Source organism: Lactuca sativa, chromosome 4 (assembly GCF_002870075.4).
Source record: "Lactuca sativa cultivar Salinas chromosome 4, Lsat_Salinas_v11, whole genome shotgun sequence".
NCBI classification, from domain to species: Eukaryota; Viridiplantae; Streptophyta; class Magnoliopsida; order Asterales; family Asteraceae; genus Lactuca; species Lactuca sativa.
Genome location: NC_056626.2, coordinates 291,936,021 through 291,958,871, shown reverse-complemented (window position 1 = coordinate 291,958,871; position 22,851 = coordinate 291,936,021). Strand labels below are relative to the sequence as shown.

Below are 22,851 nucleotides of genomic sequence, written 5' to 3'. Positions count from 1 at the left end.
GGTGAGTGGCGGCAGCCACCACCTCACGGTGGTGGTGGTGGACTCTCCGGCCACACAAACACACTTCCAACCCCATCGAAACCGGTAGTAGCAATTACACACAAACATACACCCATACTTTTTTTTTGCAAATGAGTCCAGCCACCCTGCTGGTGGCAGTTGGCGACGACAACACCATAGAGAGGTGGCAGCGGCAGTCTTGACGGCGTTAGGCAGCAGCACACATGAAGGGTGGTCTTCACACTACAAGGATCGTACACTATGCAAACGACAATTTTGAGCTCTGTCCAGACGACTTGTCGTCGCTAAAGCCTATACCGATGACATGTCGTCTGTAAAAAGTCGTCGGTATAGGTCCGTCGGTAAAAGTCGAAAATGTCGTCGGTATAGGTGTCGTCGGTATAGCATAGTCAGTCCAAACGACATGTCGTCTGCAAAGGGTCGTCGAGATTGATTTTCGAGGAAATTAGAAAAAGTTTTATTCGCACCTTATAGAGACGACTTGTCGTCGGTAAAAGTGTAACACTATAGAGACGACTTGTTGTTTGGATATGTGTGAGCTATAGAGACGACTTCTCGTTTGTAAAAGTGAAAACAATTTTTACAGTTGGAAAGATACACCGACGACATGTTGTCTCTATAGCCATTTTTTTAATATCTTCCACAAGTTTTGTTATATATATACCGTTTAAAACAAATCCAAAAGGGATATTTGCAGAATAATATAAACATAAGATAACATATCATTAAAATCCAAAAGCACTTAATAAACATAACATACCATTCAAATTCTACTACATAACAAAATAATAAAAAAAGACAAGTTTTTAACAAACATTGTTGTCATTACCATTCTAGTTTTCCTCCTCCTCCTCCTCCTCATCATCACCACCATAATCAACATCATCAAACAAAATAATAAAAAAAGCACGTTTTTAACAAACATTGTTGTCATTACCATTCTAGTTCTCCTCCTCCTCCTCATCACCACCATCATCAAAATCATCATCATCATCATCCGCGAGTTCATTTGATGTTTCGGGGTTATTTTGTGGAACCATATTGGGATTAAACTGGAATTGTGGCATTGGTTGTGGTTGGAAGTTTAGAATGAAAGAGGTGAAAGTGTTATTAAACATTTGGTTCATTTGTAGCATTTGTTGCTGCATCAATTGAATTTGTTGGGATAATACATCAACTTTGGGATTATCTGAAGATTGGAATGTGGAAGCTTTGGAATGTTTGGTATGTTCATTTGGAAATAAATTATTGTTGATGCTTGGTTTCCTTCCAATTTCGTGAATATGCCCACGTCTCTCACCGAGGGCACGAGCGAGTCATTGTTCTTCTTTTAACTTTTCGTTCTCCCCGAGTTGTGATTGCATCACCATCTTCTTTCGTTGAATGTTTTCCTAAGATAAAGAAAACAATAAAAGTACATTAATTAAAAAAATAAGTAAATTTATACACTAAAATAATAATATTATACCTTAAACTAACTAAAATAATAATAACATATTTATCAAACAACTTATTAACTTTGTTTATTACTTACCCAAAGTACTTCTGCTTGTGGTGTACACTAACCTCGACTTTCTTTAAGTCGCATCTGTCTCCAACCGTCGATATGTTGCGGGTCTTCTCCTATTTCTCTCTATAATAAGCCAAAAACAATTAATATATTTATATAAGTGTTAATAAAAAATTTATAAAATACAAATTAATTTAATTACCTCCTCACATCGTCTGCCTGCATATGTTCTACTTCTATGAGCACTCGTAATTTGAAGTTTGGACCTGCTTTCTTTACCTTCTTTGCACTGCTTCCTACAACCCTCATCCAAAAAAAGAAGATCGATCATGTTATTCCAAGCTTCGTCGTCCATATCATCCGGTGGAGTTTGTCTTGCACCTTCCACATCATCATATACACCAACCCTATCAAAATAATCTTTCACGTCAAGTTTGTGCTGTTTATAAGCTCTTTGGCAGTCGCTCTGTACAGTCCCTCGAACGGCTTCCCACAGATCTGTACCCCGATACATATCAAGATCAAAATATGTCTGCAATAAAAAAATATTTAATTAATAAAAAAATATTTAAAAAGTATAAATTTTTTCACATATAAAAAGTATTTTGTACTTACTTCAATCTCAGGATACATAGCTTCATAGTAATGGAAAGGAACACGTTTCAAAGTCCTATAATGGAGTGGTACATGATTTGCCACAAAGTTTGAGATAAACCTTGTCAACATTTTGCCATTTGTATTTATGAATCTATAGGTCCCCCCGACGCTATCAATTTCCACATGTAAAGGTTGACCGTTGTGCTTGAACTTTTTTCGCATATTTAAGCATGTTCATTTTCCACGCCGACGCGTCGAGTTTGCTACATTGATACATAGAACTAAAAATTTAGAAATTTAAAACTTTAAAAATATATCCAATATATTTAAGAAATTGATGTAACTTACAAGATTGACAATCCGCCGGTATCTTGCCTGCATGCTCATGTGGAGGTCGTTCCTCACCGTCTCCTCCATGCCCCCTCGCAACATGTGTAGCCATCTGTTTAACAAATACTAGAAAATATACTAAACGTACTTTAAAAAAAATAATAAAAAGTTTTAAGCAATCAAAATGTATAACAACCATAACAAAATGTACAACATCATCATTAATAAATTCGTCATCGTTTATGAAATCGTCATCATTATCTGAAGGGTACGTATCACCACCATCATCATCATCATTAAAGAAACTATCATCGTTTATAGTAGGAGCCACACTTGATTCACCATCATCATTATTATCTAAAAAGTACATATCATCACCGTCAACGGAGTATGTATCATCATCACCATCACCTAAATTGACAGCCAAGGGAAAATCATTTGATCGAGTGTCATTCACCACATCTATCTCATTAACACTGATACTTGGATGATCCCAAAGTTTTCGATGATGAACATATTCCACAACTCTCCAATTATTGTTTCAAGTAGGATCTTGGAGATAAAACACTTGTTTAGATTGAGTGGCTAAGATGTATTGTTGATCGTCATACAATGTTTTACCGACATACCATTCATGACTGGTATCGATAACAACCATATTCTTTTTACTAATTAAACATCCATTATCTAATGATGCATTGAACCATTTACCACGAAAGAGTACAACTGAATAACCATGTACATATTGCAACTCTATGATGTTCTCCAATTGACCGTAAATGATGTACCGTCTACTCCTAATGTAAGAATGCCATTATTTTGAGTAGTACGTTGGATATCACGACTATGTACAACAAATCGAACACCATTTACTATGTCGTCAATGTAAGAAGTTTCATCTAACGGACCATGTGCTAATGCCTTTAATTCGTTAGTACAGTTCGAAGGTGATTCTCTTTCGAGACGATAAATCTATAAGGAAATATAATACTGTACATTTAATTAATAATATAAATTAGTTTTATATTATATATTAGAATATAAGGTATTTACCTTTCTTTTGAACCATGGAGGAAATTCTGTTTTCAAATCACTTTCAGGCAATTCTGATTTGAATCCACTGGATATGAGACAAAACAATTAGAATATTTTGAAGATATGGTAACACTAACGAAAAAGTAGTTAATAGATCACAAAACTTACGATATGTAGCCTTTCAGCTCATCCTCATCACAGTTGTTTAGTGCAAACCAATGCAATGATTTTTTGGCATCTTTACAATGTTCGGCGAGCTTCTTAGTGGACATTGGTCGACATTCTGATGAGAACATAGTAAATTTCCTTTTTGGAAGGCCAAGATCCTCATTTCTATCAACACGATTGAATTTGGTTTGCATACCCTCAAGATACATTAGGTAGAATGTTAAAGCTTCGTCTGCAACATAACCCTTTGCTATTGAGCCTTCTGGCTTGGCTTTGTTTCTGACATAATTTTTAAGTTTTTTCATGTATGTTTCAAAAGGATACATCCATCTCATGTATACAGGCCCTCCAAGAATGGCTTCTTCAAGTAAATGAAGAATAAGATAAATCATGATGTCAAAATATGCTGGAGGATATATCAACTCAATATTGCATAAAATCTCCACCACTTCTTTTCTGGCATTTCTCATGTCGTTAACATCTAATGACCGTGCACAAATTTTTTTGAAGAATTTACACAAGTCAATGATTGTTGTTGAAGCATTTTCTGGGAGAAATGCTTGAACCCCTATAGGCAACAATCGTTGCATTAGGATGTGATGATCGCGAGACTTTAGCCCAACCAAATTTGATGCGGTATCATTCACCTTCTCATTAAAGTTCGATCCAAAACCATCAGGTAGCCTCACTCTTTTAATGAATTGACAGAATCGTTGTCGATCAATTGGTTTAAAAGAGTAATCAGCATGTGGTAGTATTATTTTCTTCTTGTTGTCTTCCTTATTCTTATTGACTTTCTTCATCTTGTTGACTTTCTCTTTTGGCCACTAATTTGGCCGAATGCCCATATTTTCAAGTCTTCTCTTGCCTCTTTTTTGTTTTTGGTTTTTTCATTCATCAATGCAGTAGTTACAAAACTCTCATCCACATTATTCTCCACATGCATAAAATCTATATTGTGTTTTAGCTAGAGGGAATACCAATACTCAAGCTTAAAAAAGATACTACGTTTCGTCCAATTCAACTCTTTTTTTTCTTGTTTCATCATTGCGCTTTCTTGTTGCACCCCCGTGCTCAGGATGTTTCCCTGGAATACGATCGGGGAGACAAGCCAATTGCTTTAATATAGCTGTATTGCTAAATCGTCTTGGATGTAGCCTTCTCTCAGGTTGACCATTAAACAATAAACTTTGCCTCCACTTATGGTTCATATGCAAGAATCGTCTATGACCAACATAAGACATCTTGTTGGTGACATGAATGGAAGATGTGTCTGCGTTACAAGTAGGGCATGCTTAATAACCTTGAACGCTCCATCCAGCCAAACTTCCACGCGCTGGAAAATCATTGATAGTCCATAACAACATTGCATGCATTTTGAATACGGTGTTGGTTGACGCATCTCTCATTTGGACTCCTTCAGCCTACAACATTTTCAACTTATCCACCAAAGGCCTCAAGAAAACATCAATGTCCTTTGAGGGTGATTTAGGGCCATGAATCAGCAAAGTTAGCATGAAAGAAGACTCTTTCATACATATCCATGGTGGTGTATTGTATGTAGTTAATATAACCGGCCAAGTACTATAAGTACTATTAAAGTTGCCGAATGGATTAAAGCCATCAGCAGCCAAACCTAGACGAACATTTCTAGGTTCTTTAGCAAACTCTGAATATCTCTGATCAAAATCTTTCCATGACTTCCCATCAACAGGATGATACATCATACCATATATTGAGCGTCCAGTATTGTTACACCCCCAAACCAAGGATGGCGGAAACGTCCGGGGGTGGAGGACTTCATGTACAATATCACAACAACGTGTATAATAGTGCTCAAAGTAAATACAACCATCATAAATATAATTGAAAAAGTTACATCAAAGTATATGTTTACATGTTTCAAAATCAATTACATTATGATGACAAAAATAAATTGTTCATGGTTTAACGTCCCATCCTCAAAGCGCTGACGTTTTCCTGTTTCACTGATTTCCAAAGAATACAAGTAGTTTTGACAAAGTGTCAACAATTAAGTTGGTGAGTTCATAAGAGTTTTGTTTGAAGTAGAAACCGTTTTCCTTGTAAAATCGATAGAGTTTAATTTCCAGAAAATCCAATATTTTCTTAGTTAAGTGTGAACAGAATATTCCTATATGATGTGCTAATGAACCCTAGAATGACCCGTAGCTTTCTCCTATAATTGTCTAGCGTATATAAGTTCTATAAGATTTAAGTTAGATAAAACGTTGAATATAGTGGGTCTGCCCTAGGTCCACAACCAAACAAGGAACAGGAGATGAGGCGGGCCCACCAATTCTAAGCCAATTGAAACTAAATTCTTATACGACTCAAGCATATACGCTCAGCGATTATAGTTGAAGCCTAACAATTCTAGATGAAATATAGTTTTAATATCATAATAACTATTTTGTGAGAACGTGGTACTTTGGAATGTACCCCACTCATATGAAAACCCGATACTTTGGAATGTACCCCATTTATATGAAAACCTGGTACTTTGGAATGTACCCCATTCGTATCAAAACCCAGTACTTTGGAATGTACCCCATTCATATGAAAACCCAGTACTTTGGAATGTACCCCCTTTATATGAAAACCCGGTACTTTGGAATGTACCCCATTCGTATGAAAACCTTTTTGTAATGTAAATGATCATAAACTATACCTATTATAGTTTATCAAAATGTTTGAAATGTATATGCAACCTAACTATAGTTTAGTATGTTTACTTGTGGTGTATAAGAACCCTTTCTTTGTAAGTCAAATGTATAGTACAATATAGCTATGTTTACCTTGCTTTGTTTTGTACTAATGGTTATGATGGGGGATTCTTATAAATTCAGTAAGTATTTTCTATTATATAATTATGCCACTACAAGAAAATACATGTAATATATGAAGTCATCAAAGATTTAACACTTTGCTCAACATATTACAAAGTGTTTTGAAAGTTATAAGTTGTTAACTAACTCTTAACCTTTCTGCACTATTTTAGAAAAATCATAGAAAAATCATACGAAGTAGAAAACTAGATTCGTAAATTTTGAGAGTTCCTAAAATGTGTCTAGTTTACTCATAATTTTTATCATGATTTTTGGAAGCCTTTAACTTGTATTAAAATGCTCATATTCACAGACTGGTCCGGATTTGTGTTTGAAAGGATAGACTGTTTTGTAAAAATCACCATAAATTGTAGAAAAATCGTGTGGAGATGTGCAAGTAGTCATTGTAAAGCTAAGAAGTGGAAATACTTGCACCAAAAACAGTTTTGAAAACTAAAATGTTTAAGTTGTCCAAAATAGTCCGTGAATGGAGTTGAAATTTTCTGATGAAGGCTATTAGAAAAGTTTAGTTATGTTCTTGGTGTTTTAACTTGTATCCCCCCCCCCCCTAAAAACTTGAGAAAACATGAAAATGTAGGGGTATGAACTCACATTGAGTGATTTCAGAAGATGGATGATGGAGAGAAGAAGTGTTCAACTCAAGAACACTTGAAGAATCACTTGACGGTTCGAAGATCTAACAAGAATGTGATGATGTTTGTGTAAGAAATCAATGATTTGAGTAGAATGAGGTGTAATAATCACAAGGAGGGTGAATTATACTTACCAAGAGAGGAATAAAGCTTGAAAATCAGCCTTAGAGTCTTGAAATAGAGAGAAAAAGTTTGAGAGAAAAGTTGTGTTTGATTTTTGGTGAAATGAGAGCAAATGAAAGAAATGAGGAGAGTGGTTGAGTGTCCAGCTCTCAAAAACATGGGGATGGCATGTGAGTGAGGTATAAAGGACTAGGAAGTGACAAGGTATGGTGGGGTGGAGTGTGGGTTAGTCATGGAGTGGGTATGGTGGTTGCTTGTGTCATAGAATAAAGGAAAGTCAACACTCCACCTCTTGTACATCACCAACTCTTTTTGGATAAGGTTTTGTCCTTAAAAACGTGATAATTTAATAATTATGGGTCCTTATATGTTAAAATAAAGTTTTGGGTGAAAATCCGGTATTAAAACAATTAAAAACGAAGCTAAAATGAAATCGTAGTCGAAAACCGGGAAGAAAAGAACTTCCAGCGAGGCTTCTCGGAAAGGGGTCGGAGGTTCGGTCCTCCTGAGGCTGGGTGCGAGGCGAAACGAAGCGGTACAGCGAGAAGAGTAGGCTCGGTCCGAAGCAGTCAGAAGCGAACTAGACCGAAGGCATCATGGAGCGAAACGGACCGAGGCTTCGGGTTCGGGTCTTGTGCGAGGTTCAGGCCCGAGAGGACCCTTCGGGTTCGGTTCAGCAGCCTTCGGGTTCAGTTCAAAAGGGTTCGGTCCCTAAGAGGACTTTCGGCCCTAAGAGGGGTTTCGGGTCATTAAGAGGGGTTTCGGGTCCTTCAGCCCTTTTTGTCCGTTTTTGACCCGTTTAAGGGTTGGAATGACTCGAATGACTTCAAAAAGTTACAGAAACTTTTGAGAGAGATTTGGGAGAGATTTCACATTCTTGGAGAGATTTCTCATTCTTGGAGAGATTTGACATTCTTGGAGAGATTTCTCATACAAAGAGATATTTGGGAGAGATTTCATATTCTTGGAGAGATTTGGGAGAGATTTGACATTCTTGGAGAGATTTCACATACAAAGAGATATTTGGGAGAGATTTCACATTCTTGGAGAGATTTAGGAGAGATTTCTAAATAGAGAGAGATAGAGTGAAAACGATTGAGAGAGGTTTCATTTGTGACCTTTTTGAGTGTCCGGCTTCGCAATGCAAGGTCCGTAAACCCTGTTAAGCCTTGTTTAAGGATCTTACACACTCTGGATGAGTATGCAACATTGTTTTATTGGTTTAGCTCGTCACTTACCATAGTTTTAGGTTAAGGAGATCTAGATGTACATACTTTTCGATTTTTGATCTCTCATTCTAGCGAGTTGTTTAGTAAATACATAACGTAAGCCCTAGCACACAAGGGTTAGTTGAGTTGACCGGTTTGACTTGTTGACTTTATTTGACTTTGCATTGACCAGAATTTGACGGTTGTCACAAGTATTATGCCAACTCATATCTTTAGCTGTGAATCTGGAGCTATACATTCGTAGAAATCTTGGAGTCAAAGGAAAGTATCGCAACACTTTTGGTGGTACTTTTTTCCCCTTTGTAGTTGTGTCCACCCATCTACTCTGCTTACAAATCGGGCAATTCTGCATGGAACCGTTCTCCTTCCAAAACAAAGGACAATCATTTTTGCAAGCGTGGATCGATTGATATCCTAACCCTATCTTTCTCAACTTCTTTTTAGCTTCATAGTGTGAAGCTGGAATCTTGCTCTTCGGGAAAGAAGCTCTTAGTAACTCTACAAGTTGATCAAACGAACTATTTGTCCATCTATTGATCACTTTAGTATGAAACAACTTTGCCAAAAATTTTAAGGCGGACATATCGCTACATTCAGGGTATAACTTGGTATTGAGCTCCTCAAACAAATCATCAAATTTCGGGTCTATACCTCGTCCCTCCTCATCTATATTTTCTTCATTAGTGTTTTCTTCCGCCATAACATCATCAATTACATCAAACATCTCATTACTTGTGGGTGTGTTTGTTCTTGGAGTCGAATTGTAGCTTAAATCCGAAGAACCGACATGTTTCTCACCGTGATAAATCCACGTAGTATATGTTTCTAGAAACCTAATGGCATGTAAGTGGGCATAAACCGTAGGCAAAACATGTCGATACGAATTCACAAACATTTCACACGGGCAACACACTTTGCCTATAGAGTTGACATGTTTCTGAGCAATCATCATAAAGTTTTTAAGACCTTCCAAGTATTTTGAAGACATTCGGTTCTCTATAATCCAACTCTTATCGATCGTCATCGCTGTTTCACTTTTAAAAATTATATTATATATATAGTTATCGAAAGTTAGATTGTATTTGTGCTAGATAAATAAATATATACCCAAGAACGGATAGAGTATTCACTTGTACATAAAAAAAATATATACTCGAGAAGTAAAAATCAGATTGATTGGATAGAGTATTCACCATGGTTATGAAGAAGAAACTTAAACTAAAAATCAACAATTCAACATGTTTTAATAAGAAAATCATATTAATTTGATTTTATATTTAATTTAATATTAATTTGATTTTAAAACTAATTTAATTTGATTTGAATAAATTCACCTTTACTTCATAATTATTTTAAAATTACTAAAAGTATGTTGCTATTAATAACCTAATTAAGCTAAAGCCATAATGACCAACATTAAGTCACTAAGAAAATTAAACACTTTGAAACCATATTAAACACTTTACAATACAAACAATAGCATCTAATTACATCAAATAACTCAAGATAATACTTTTTAAGGTAATGTTTCTAACTTAACATAATGTATACATGAAGTTTGTTTGCTAGTTCTATAAAGTTGCACATAAACTCAAATTGTAAAGATCTTATAGCCTTCTATCATCACTTTTACTTGTAGATAAGTAAAATATATAACATTGTATGCACATGGAAAGCAAAATGTGGCCAACATATAACATTGTATGCACTTAAAAAGCGAAAAAGCAAAATGTCACATTATACCCTGTTTTCACATATTTAACATTTAGACATGTAAGATTTATGCAACATTATGGTGCATAAACAAATGCATATACATATCATTGTTTATTGAAAAAAAATCGTCACTGTGGTAGCATAAACAGGAAAAGAACTCAACAAACTAACCTCAAAATTGGTATTAGAGATTGGTCAATCACTGGAAATCCTTTTCTATGGAGCAGTTGAACCTTCTTGCTGGCCAATAGAGAAATGGGGCTCTGATTTAGGGCTCCAAATTATTACAAATCGAGCACCAATCTATTACAAATTAAGAAGCAATGAAGGACCAAAACACTTACCTTTATGGTGGCCGATGAACTCGGGTGCTGGAACGCCCTGCGTCTATATAGGTACCCAAATACGTCGTCATTTTGCTTCACGTGATTAATAAATAAAAGAAAATAAAAAAAAAATTCACGTGGATCGGTCCCACCTTTCCAGACGACATGTCGCCTCTATAGCATAAGAAACGACATCGTTTTCCAGTTTCTGCAACAAGGATAATTAATAAATTGAAATTAATTTTAAATCACCCTATACCGACGACATGTCGTCGGTATAGGATGACAAAAACGGTGGCTTTTTGAATTCCTGCTACAAGGATTAAAATAAATCGAAATTATTTTTTAAATCCTTTTCCAGAAGACATTTCGTCCGTAAAGATTTTCGATATACCGCCAACAATTCACGTTTCCCGCCGAGTTTATACAGACAACTTGTCGTCTGTATAGCTCTTCTGGTCAAAGGCAGATAGTCAACGTTTGAAAACCCTGTACTGACGACATGTCGTCTGTATAGGTCGACTTTTACCGACGACAGGTGTCGTCTGGATAGGAGTCGTCTGCATAGCTCTCTATTCTTGTAGTGTCAGGAGCTCGCTCTCGGTGACAGCAAGCCAATAGTCACACGAATCTCGAAGCAACATCACACATCCACCCAAACTCATAGCCACCACCCATGGCGGCTGGTGGTGATGAGATAAAGCAGCGACAATAGGAAGGGTAAGAAGAAGGAGGCATGGAGGGACTATGGAACCTCAACGAACTAAGGGAGAAGAAAGAGTGGAGTGAAGCAGGTGCGACGGAGATGAAATGCTCCTCCGTCACCGACTGACGCGACGCCGGCAGCAATCACGACCTCCACGATCCACACTCTCCCGCTCCTCCCGAATAACACGACGTCGATGCATGGATCTTCTCTTCGCCACTACACTATTCGTTGACAGTGGAAGGGAGATGGCAGCACTGGGTCGGAGATGAAAAATGAGGTGAATGGCGGCTAGAGGGAGGCATAAGGGTGACGGCCGTCTCTCATATTAGGGTTAGGGTTTGATGACTAAAGGAGTTATATACCCGATCCATATACATCTTTCCCATAATTACAATTCTGGTCCCTCCCCTTGGGATCTTTTCCAATCTAATCCAATAATTACCCTTTATACCCCGACTTCAAAAATTCTTTTCATAGTAAACCCCAAAATTACTAAACAGCCCCTCCTCCATAATTTATTCTCAAATTGAATCCAATACTTACACTTAACCCCTTCCTTCATGATTTTATTTAAAATTCAATCCAGAATTACCAAAGCACTCTCAACTTCCAACACTCTTTACAAACTAATCCGTGAATTACAATTCATCCCCCAACTTCTATAATTATAACTTTTACCTCCTCGAACTAATGCCTTGCTCATTTGTTATTGATTTTAGGGCTTCTATACATTTATTTATTTATTTTATAACGAGGTGTTACAACTCTCCCCCACTTAAATTATATTTCGTCCTCGAAATCATTCCTTACCATTGCTTATGTGCCAAACCCCTCAAGTAACATGGTCACCATCCTGGGCACCCCTTAGCCTTCCCAGGGTAGTTGTAACGAATCTTCGCGAAGCCTTAAAATCCGCAGGTGAACAAATTCCTCGCAACCAAATCTTGTCTACTTCGTCTGAAGTCTGTTGTCTCGAGATGATCTGAATCCCTAACAGACCACTCATACTGAATCATTATCGTTGAATCTAGTATGTTTATCCCTCGACTGACTACTCAACTTCTGATCACTCGCGGTTCCCACTATAAAACAGGGTCACAGACCCAATTATCCTTCAATAACATTTAGACTCGACCAAAGCTCAACTAATTCCACTACGAGTGACTTGGCATACCCCAAACAATCTGTTATTCCGCCTGAACTTGCAACCCCAAACACAAATACTAATACTGCCCAGACGTTGAAACTGTCCGGACACTGAACTGCCTGAAGCAGTATGCTGCCACATGGCTACATCCCATAAGCTACCGAGACCTCCTGGGTCTCAATTCGCTCGCCAATCATCTGAAATATCGGGTTTCAGACCGATTACAGAGCCAAAGGACCCCAACTTAGTCGCCTCACACTTCTTCTGAACGAAATCCTTCTTTGGAACTACTTGCGACTAGTTATCATGCCACTGTGGGTCTAACAACCTCCTGATCTAACTGATCGAGTCCATACGTCGAATCCTGTCATCATCAAATCCAAGGCTAAAAGTGATTGCTACCTGACCAATGGTAGCCTTATCTCACACGTCCTGAAGCAGTCCATTGCTTCTCTGATCTCATAACTATAGTGATGTCCCTATAGTCACATTACTGGCTTAACCATATCTATTCCATTTGGGTAAATCCAAAATCCAATAAGTGGATTTCCATATCCTCACCGCTACACCCGACCTGGTGGGTACTACTGTTCTTTCTGCATTCTAACAACATGCTCATGTCATCTACCAACCTAGTGAATGCTACGGCTACACCCACAGTCTCATGACACTCTATCACTCTCTGACTGCTAGTGAATGCTACGGCTACCCCCACAGTCTTACAACACTTCCCATGCTAACTGACCACTAGTGAATGCTACGACTATCCCTGTAGTCTTACAACACTTTCCAAACTATCTGACTGCTAGTGAATACTACAGCTACCCCCATAGTCTTACAATACTTTCCAAACTATCTGACTGCTAGTGAATACTACGGCTACCCCCGTAGTCTTACAACACTTCCAAACTATCTGACTCCTAGTGAATGCTATGGCTACCCCCGTAGTCTTATAACACTTTCCAAACTATCTAATTGCTAGTGAATGCTACGGCTACCCCTGCAGTCTTACAACACTTTCCATACCAGTCGAACATGCACTCGACCAAACACACAACTGAACTTGAATCCTAACTGGAACTCTAACCTGGTTCCTGAAATCGCCTATCACGTGACCCCACTGTATCAGTACCGTACCCATGCCTGTGATTAAAGCGTCATAGTAAACGACAAAATCATCTACAACCTCTGGCAGGTTGAGAATCGGTGCCTTGCGCGACTGCTGTCTAAGAGTCTCGAAGGCTGCCTGCTGCTTAGGACCCCAACGAAAGGCCACTGACTTCTTCACGGTATATGAGAATTGAAGGATTCCCAATCCTTCTCGCTTTCTAATATCCCACTAATGACAACCCGTGCCTGCCAATGCTAGCATTTAAACCGATTAAACCTTGAGATCTCCCATCCTTGGAAATCTTGACGAGTACTCTTGAAATCTGATCCAATCTCATACATCAATCCATCTCACACGCTGTTAATTGAAGACCTTCATCTTCACTCTAGCTGACGAATCCTCGTTCCCACTCTCAATCTAGCAGCGCTATTGAACTCTGACCGAACACAACCCATGTGAGAAATGCAATTCTCTTGAACATCTAATGAGAGAACACCCATACGTGTAACACTCGCAACTGACTCCACTATCTTCATGCTACCAGTCCTTCCCTAGCAACGATAGTGCGTTGAACTCCAAAGTTCATCCATAGACAATCGTCAACCATACATTAACCATGATAGAACCACTGCACGCTGACTTCACTGGAGAACTATCGCTCTAACCCTGATCGAATATCCTCTAAATAATACCCCACATAGATCCTGGCGAAGATCCGGAATGATAATGGTACATGCAGAACCCACTCCGCAAGATGCATCCCTATGTGGATTCATCAAGGACCTTTTGGCATGTAGGATGGCATATATGACCCTTGATAACCCAACCACTAGCAGGAAAACCGACCCAAGGTCTGACTTATCCAAACTCAATCACAATTCCAAAGAGATATGTATTCCCAACATCAATCTAGTAGTAGTAAAAGATGACATACCCGCAACATCTGGAGGAATCCGAGTCACCTCCAGCTGATATGATCAACCCTGCCACACCTGTAGCAACCTAAACCCTTGGAATGACAAACTCCCTCGTACACTTTCTCGTACACGTTGCACTGACTCTGGTCCTGCTGGCCTTTCACCCGATGATCAGTAGTCATGGGTCTCTTCCCGGGACCCTCTACTATATGCACTTGGCACAAACCTCTCCTTCCAGGGTGTTCCAAATCGATCTCGCGTCGGTAACTTCTTGGAAATCATATCCTTCAGGGTCTGACACACTGTCACGCTCATTAGCTCGCTTGCCCATGGCTAAGCTGCAACAACCGGAACATCCTCTGTCCCCAAACCGGGTCACTAACTCCTTCCCAAAGCTTCTCAGATTCTCCAAGACTCTCACTAATTCGAGTATGGATCCTGTGCTTTCAGTAGTATGGGCCCAATACTACCTTCCACACCTATCCATACTTTCCTCAGCAATCCTCCTGAATCCTCCAAGTCACTTCCTCAAAATGGTACTCCAAAGTCTCAATCATCCTCAGTACTAAACCATTGAAACATATCCTAGGCTTCCCTAGGTTCCCGTAACCACCCAGTCCTCAGTTGCTGAAAGATTCCCAGTAATGTCAACTAGCTACCTCATGAATATAGCCACATGCAACAGAGATCAGATAAACCATCTAGTGAATAACTCATCTCTAGAACGCTTAGACTCAAACGAGAGCTGTACAATACGGTTAAATTTATCACCCTAAGATTATACAGCCTATGCCACATGTGACTTAGCATATTCACTTAATAGCTAGCTCACATTACTAAGAATCCTACAAAGCACAAAGCAAGCAACATTTGGACAATGGAAAATGTAACCATCATACTCCAATCAAACCTTTCTATCCTCTAATCAGGAGTCTATACATGCAATTCAATAGCTTATACAATCAGGTATAACCTAAACAGGCTATCCTTTCACTGACTAATCAGTACTAGCATGCAAGTCTACAAGCACATATAATAGGCATATAAGGCATCCTCCTAAATCCTTAGCCCTAATCTAGCATGGAATTCTCATAATCATATCATATCATACCATATCATAACATGTATGAGTATCTTGGGGAAAACTTACTTGAGCTCAGCTGATTTCATGCATCACACACTTTGTTCTTCTCAAAGTTCTTTTCTCTTTTCAGATTCTTTTCAAACACACTTTATAAAATGGTTTTAAATTTGAAAATTTTCATACCAAGCCCTCAAACCAAGGCTTTGATACCAACTGTAACATCCTAATTTTCAAGGATAAAAATTTCATTTTTAAATAAGTTATTAGATAAAACCATTAGTGTAAAAACATTCATAATAATATCTCGTCTCAAACCAAAGTGTCAGAAATCAAAACATATTATCATAAAACCATATCAGAGAGTAATCCCAAAGACCTCATGTGCGGAAAACATAGTGTGATGCGCTGCGATCAAGCCGGCTCCTTTCCTTTAAACACGAAGTACTTGAAACCAAAATTCAAAACTGTAAGCATGAATCTTAGTGAGTTCCCCCATCATACCACATACCATACAATCACAAAGAATACATACTGTCTAACAATTCTACGGTGCCCGACCTACCCGGTACGACCATTCTGGGGTGTCGAACTACCCATGTCAAGCCATTCTGGGGTGCTGAACTACCCGTGTCAAGCCATTCTAGGGTGCTCACCTACCCATGTCAAGCCATTTTGGGGTCCTGACCTACCCGTCGGTCCTTACAACCGACCCTCGGGGACTATTCCATCCCCTACTGCTACTATCACATATATCATAACATAAACATACTATCAGACATATCTGGGGTGTCCGAACTTCCGTTCGGTCCTAACAACTAAACTTGGGGACTATTCCCCTCCTACTACAACTATCACATATAACTTATCATGCCAACATATAAACATATCATCACATACTGTCAGACATATCTAGGGTGACTGACCTACCCTTCGGTCTTAACAACCGAACTCTATTACTATCATATATAACATATCATGCCAGCATATAACATATCAGGTAGTAGCAAACCTAGATGATATCATAAAGACAATCATCTAACATACAAATCCTACCGGTGGGCCGGCATTGTGGCCGTAGACCCACCGCTACAGGAAGGTAACTCACCTCACATTGCTGAAGTCCCATAGACACAATCCCACACTGCTGAAGTCCCGCAGACTCCACCCCAACTGCTGGATGACAGATTCTTGAACTGTCAACACCAAAATAACACCCAAATAATAATTGGGTCACAACGCATATCCATAAATACATACTTGGTTAATTACTACATTACCCTAAGGTTGGCTTTATTCAAGCCCAAGGCCCAATCCATAGGCCCAAAGTCCAACTAGGAATCAAGGCCCAACATATGGCCCAATTTTCCAAATTGGGCTCAAGACTATACATGGTCTGATTCTGAGGCCCAACATCATATAATCATTAAGGCCCAAACTATGGCCCATCTATGGCCCAATTTTCCAAATTAGACCCAAGCCCCTTACATGGGCCTTACCCTAGGCCCATTAAGTTATTCTAGTCCAATTGCTTAACTTTGGATTGCCCATTAATAACCCAACCATCAAGGACCAATAGAAAGGCCCAACAATAAACCCAAGTGAAATTAGGGTTTCTCATAAAATGATGATTAGGGTTAAGTTTCCAACTTAACCCATTAAGAGCATAATCTACTAAGGACTTAATCCATTAGGTCCAATATTGCTTAGATTAATTTTTTCCATTGATTATATAAGGGTCGAAATCTTGTAAAGAGTCAAATAGTGTTTAATCTATTTTCGTATGTAATGTATTTACTAAGTCAATTTTATACGAAGCGTAACTGTATCAGACTTAGTATTTTTTGTACTCTCTTGTTCCCTATATATAGGGACTGAGCTTTATTTTAGACTTGTGAGTTTTCAAAAACTTTCACAGTCTAGTTTTGTATTTGAGCTTATAGAGAGTAATAATACTACAACGACTTATTTACTTTCTGAGTTCATCAATTCAATCTTGCTTGTTGCTAATCGATTTATTGTGTACAATTCTTCTACAATTGGTATCAGAGCAGGAATCAAAATTCAATGATTTGATTTTCGTTTTGAATCATCTGATTTTGAGTCATTTCTTTTGTCTCAAAAGTTTCCGCGCTTTTGGTTCTGAAAATCTCGTCTGATCTACAGATTTGATTAGATTCTGCATTCGAATTTCTTTTGTTGATTTATGGATATTTTTTATTCTTTGTGTTCATCAATGGTGAACTTCAACATGAACACATTGACTTCGTATTCTCATTTACTTAGATCATCAACCAAAATTCCAATGCTGATTCCAAAATACTATGATCAGTGGGCTGATCGTATGGAAGACTACTTGAATGGTCTGGATGAAGATTTATGGTATTGCATCAAAGGAACAGTTCAACCTCCACAAAATGTTCAAAATATTGGTTCATTTGGAACTTCTTCTGCTATTGAAGAACAACAAACAAGACTGGAGAAACACAAAAAGCGTTGTATGAGGGAATTGAAAGGTGCTTTGCCACCTGTTGTTTATAACTACGTTCGTGGTTGTAAAATAGCAATGGATATCTGGAATACTCTAAAAGAAAAGTATCAGGGAAGTGAGAAGAGTAAAATCAATTCTGTTAAGCAATGTTTGGTTGAACTGAAAGAATTCAAACAGAAAGAAACTGAAACAATTGAAGTTTACTATGATGGTCTGAATGAGTTGATCTACATATGTAATCGCTATGGAATCATAAGGTGTCTAATGGAGTATAATCTTCCTTTTGTTATGGGAATCAGGAAGGAATGGCGGAGTGTTAGTATGATGATCGAAAAATCAACATAGCTTTGATATTTCTTCATTAAATGATGTTTACAATCAATTGAAGACACACAAAAGTGAAGTATCCGAGATAATGGAAGAAGCGAAACAGAGTTTAGGAGGACCACTAGCTCTAGTTTTGAGAGTGTCTGAAGTGGAATTTCCTGAAAAAGAAAATTCGGATGAAGAAGGTTTTCTTATAAATTCGGACGATGAAGCTATTGCTTTTTATTCTAATAATCGTGTTAAGAAGTTCTTCAAAAAGCCTTTTAATTTCAAGGGAAAGCAGAATGAGATAAAAGGAAATCTTACGAAGTCTGGTATGGAAGAGAAAAAGAAATTTGAAAAGCCTAAGAAGAACGATGATAAGGTGAAAGACTTGAAGGCAGAAAAGGAATTGAAAGGAGATTCTGGTGTAGATTGTCATTATCGTAATGGTGCGAATCATTTTGCTATTGGTTGTATGCTTCAGAAGAAAGAGGAGAAGAAGAATAGAGTGAAGAACGAAGCTTATTATGTTGAAAGATTGGAGGAAGTTCGTGAGAAAGCTAAGAGTCTGTCTCTTGTGGCAAGAGGAGAGAATGAAGATGAAGAAAGTGGTACATATCAGATTTGGTCTTTCGGGTCTGATGATGAGGAGATGAGACATCCAATACATGGTGCCATGTTTGCAAAATTCGAGGAGGAAGAAGAAGAAAAGATATATGGACATTGCTATGTTTCGAAGTCAAGTGACAAATCTCCAATGACTACAAAGGTACATTCTATACGCGAATCTTTCTATATTCCTTTACAAGCATATGATTCTGAAATAATTGCTTTTAATGATATTGTTGCTTACTTTGATGCTATTGTTGTGTCTGCTAGCAATGAGGCTAAGAAGCTTTCTTCGCGGTTGTTAGAGACAGAGAAGAAGTTAAATTTGAAAAACATGAAAGTAGATTGTTTAGAACTTCAGATTACGAACATTATGGTTGATAGGGATAATTTGTCAAGTGAAATAAAATTGTTGTTAACACAAAGAAACATTTCCTATAATTCAACTAAGAGATTGTATGGGAGAATAATAGAGTTACATCATTCTTGTGAGATTAGTAGAGAACAACATAGAAAGTTATTGCCTTTTTTAGCTTACGAAAGAGATAAGGTAGATAATATTTCGTATGATTGTGAGAAAGAAATATCTGAATTTGACAAAGTTCCTGATGATAGATGTAGATATGGAATAGTCAAAGTAGATGAATGTCTTGATTCTACTGAATTAGTTGAAATTGTAAATGATACTTTGACTAAGTCTGAACAAATTCACATTTTGAAAAAGACTGAAACTTCAACATCTGATGCTCAATCTAATTTTGTTGATATTGAAGATAATTCTGACAATATTAGTGAAATTAGTTTAGTGATCTTGAGGATGTTGATCTCAGTTGTCTATTATTAATATTGCATCTTCATCTAAAGGGAAAGAAAAAGTTAATGATTTGTTGGTTAATAATGACACTACTCAACCCTCAACTTTGAAAGTTTGTGATTTGGACTTTATGGAAATCAGAGACAGTTAAACAGATGATAGTGATGATGAAAAAGATGAGAAACTTTCGAAGGAAATGGTATTTTCGATTGATGAAGAAATTCCTCGAATTGTAGTTGACCAGGTGTATGGTGATACACAAAAGTATAAAAAAGTGTTGAAAGAACAAGGTGCTCATTACCTTGAAACAAGTAAGTGGTGTATCCAATTTTAAAGTGTACGATGATGTCGTGTTTCCAAACCAAGTATTTGTAACAACTGGAAATGTTGAAAATGTCAAACCAGAATTTAAGAAATTGGTGGAACAAGACAATTTGAAAACAACAGATGAAGGATTCTTCGCAAATCAAAGCACCGTTGAAACAACCTAACAAAGAATTTATATGTTTTTCAAAGACAAAAATCTCAGAGAAAATGGGTTGAAAAATCAAAACTTGAGAAAGAAGTCAACAAACCAATTTTTGAGGAAACAAAAAGTGGAGTCAAATTAAATTCAAAAGAATTCAAAGAACAAATATAATGATTTTCGAAAGAAAATAATGTTTCAAAAAGACAGAAATAAAATATTTTGGCAAACAATAGAGTCTCGAAAAAATTCAACTGATTTTTCAAAACCACTTAAGTCTGTTAATTCAGAAAATTATTCAGACAAAAAGAAAAATCTTGCTCATCCAACCAAAAATGTGTCTGAATCAACATCACCAAAAGATATTTTCAAAGTGAAAAATTCATCTTTTTCAAAAGGAGAACAAGTTTATCGTCCAAAAATTCATTCTAAGTTTGAAGTAAAAACATCACCAAAATTTCAAAAGTGTCAAAACCTAACATTTCAAGGAAGATTTTAGATAATTCAATGAATTCTAATTCACCAAAGTTTTTTTTCTCAACGTCAACATTTTAAATCAACAGTTGATACTTCCTATGCTGAATCATTTGTTTCAAAACCAAAAATTTATTTTGTTCCTCAAAAGCCAAATTTTCCTAATCATACAAAGAAACAAACATTGAAAGGTTCGCATGAAAAAGGGATAACTTCACGAAAGAATATTGATCACTGGCTCGAAGGAAGAGGAAAAATTTATCAATCAAGTAAATATTCGAAAGATCAAATCAATGAAGCTTATGAGATGTATGTAAATACTTCTTCAAATGGCAGTTCGTCATCAAAGGATTCGAATATCTTGGTACAAGCATGGAAACCTGTCACAAAAGCGAAGACCGAAGAATCACAAACTTAGAATGCGAAGGGTGGTGTCAGTATACATACGAAACAAAAAAAAACCTTATATTTCAATCCGTACAAATGAAGATGTGGATATTATTAATAGTCTCAAAACTAAAGTTTGTGATTTAGTCTAAAGTTACTCTTTTCAATCTTTGTTGAAATCTAATTTCCAAGGACCCAAAAAGCCTTGGGTACCTAAATTCTTTTAATGATTGCAGGTACTTTGTGAGGAGCAATATGATAATAAATGGTACATTGATAGTGGTTGCTCACGTCACATGACTGGAAGGAAGGAGAATTTAAGAGATTTTTGAAGCATTGAAAATGCTGGAGTGATGAAGTTTGAAAATAATCAAAAATGTCAAGTGAAAGGATATGGCAAAGTTACGAATGGGCAATTCACAGTAAATCAAATTGCATATGTAGAGGGTCTTCAACATAATTTGATTAGTGTTTCACAATTAGTTGTGGGCACTGGAAATCAGGTGGTGTTTAATGAAGAAGGAAGCATTATATCAAAAGTAGAGACAAATGAAATACTGCTAAAATCGAAATGATATGGCGATATGTTCACCCTGGATATTAAACCAATTGTGGGCAAACCATCAGTTTGTCTACTTTCGAAAGCTTCAAGTGATGTTAGTTGGTTATGGCGTAGACATTTATCTCATTTAATCTTTCGAAATCTAAACAAGCTAGTTACAGAACATTTAGTTCGTGGACTTCCTTTGTGAAAATTAGACAATAATACACTTTGTGCAGCTTGCAAACAAGGAAAACAACATCGCAAAGGACATCCTATCGTGATAGACTCAAAATTTTTTGAACCATTGGAACTTCTTCATATTGACCTTTGTGGACCTTCAACTGTTGAAACAATTAACAAGAAATGGTACATTTTGGTTATAGTTGATGATTTTTCACGTTTCACATGGGTATTTTTTCTTAGGTTAGAATATGAAGTAGTTCAAATAATGATTGATTTTATCAAAAAGATAGAGATGAGTCTGAAAATGAATGTTCGTAGAATAAAGAGTGATAATGGGACTGAGTTTAAGAACAAGATGTTGGACTCGTTTTTAACTGAAAAAGGAATTTCGCATAATTTCTCATCACCATATACACCACAACAAAATGGTGTTGTCGAATGAAGAAACAGATCATTGTGCGAGACAGCAAGAACAATGTTGACATATGCGAATCTTCCTCAATATCTTTGGGCCGAAGCAGTGTCAACAACATGTTTCACTCAGAAGCGTTCTTTTATTCATAAAAGATTTAATATCAGTCCTTAAGAAATAATAAATAAACGGAAACCTAATGTCAAAATTTTCCATGTTTTTGGTTGCAGATGTTTCATCATGAATCTTAAAGACAATCTTTCAAAGTTTGCAGCTAAAGCTGATGAAGGCATATTATTGGGATATTCGCATTCATCAGTTGCATATTGGGTGTTGAAAAAACAAACTCGCAAAGTTGAAGAAACTTGTAATCTTACCTTTGATGATTACTTTGTTAAACAAATAGCAAGAAAGTTTGAACAAAAACCATTTCTTGTTGAATCAAACAATCATTATGAGATTGATAATTCAATTGATTTTGATTATGATCTCATTTTTGGTGCTCCAGATAGGACAATTGATGTTGAAGTTCACGCTATTGATAATCAAACACCTGAATCATCAAAACATACTGATGAATCAACAATAACTTCTGATACTACTGACAATGGCGAAAGTATGCCAGATGTTCGTATGGAAGGGG

The 22,851-nt window shown here is 37.1% G+C and overlaps 1 protein-coding gene across 1 annotated transcript; it reads right to left on the bottom strand.

The window, feature by feature from the left end:
• Positions 1–4,460: 4,460 nt before the first annotated feature.
• LOC111892768 (uncharacterized) lies at positions 4,461–9,536 on the bottom strand. The gene is made up of 2 exons (XM_023888823.1): positions 8,682–9,536; positions 4,461–4,628 (listed from the first exon to the last, which is right to left on the bottom strand). The coding sequence occupies exons 1-2, from the start codon at positions 9,534–9,536 to the stop codon at positions 4,461–4,463; spliced, it is 1,023 nt and encodes a 340-aa protein (XP_023744591.1).
• Between the last annotated feature and the right edge of the window lie 13,315 nt (positions 9,537–22,851).

Bases quoted from the DNA above. Each gene is read 5' to 3' on its own strand.
- LOC111892768 (XM_023888823.1), bottom strand. From the start codon at position 9,536: ATGACGATCGATAAGAGTTGGATTATAGAGAACCGAATGTCTTCAAAA. The intron at 4,629-8,681 runs GTCAATGCAAAG...TATTCCCTCTAG, and splicing joins GTGACAACCGTCAAATTCTG to CTAAAACACAATATAGATTT.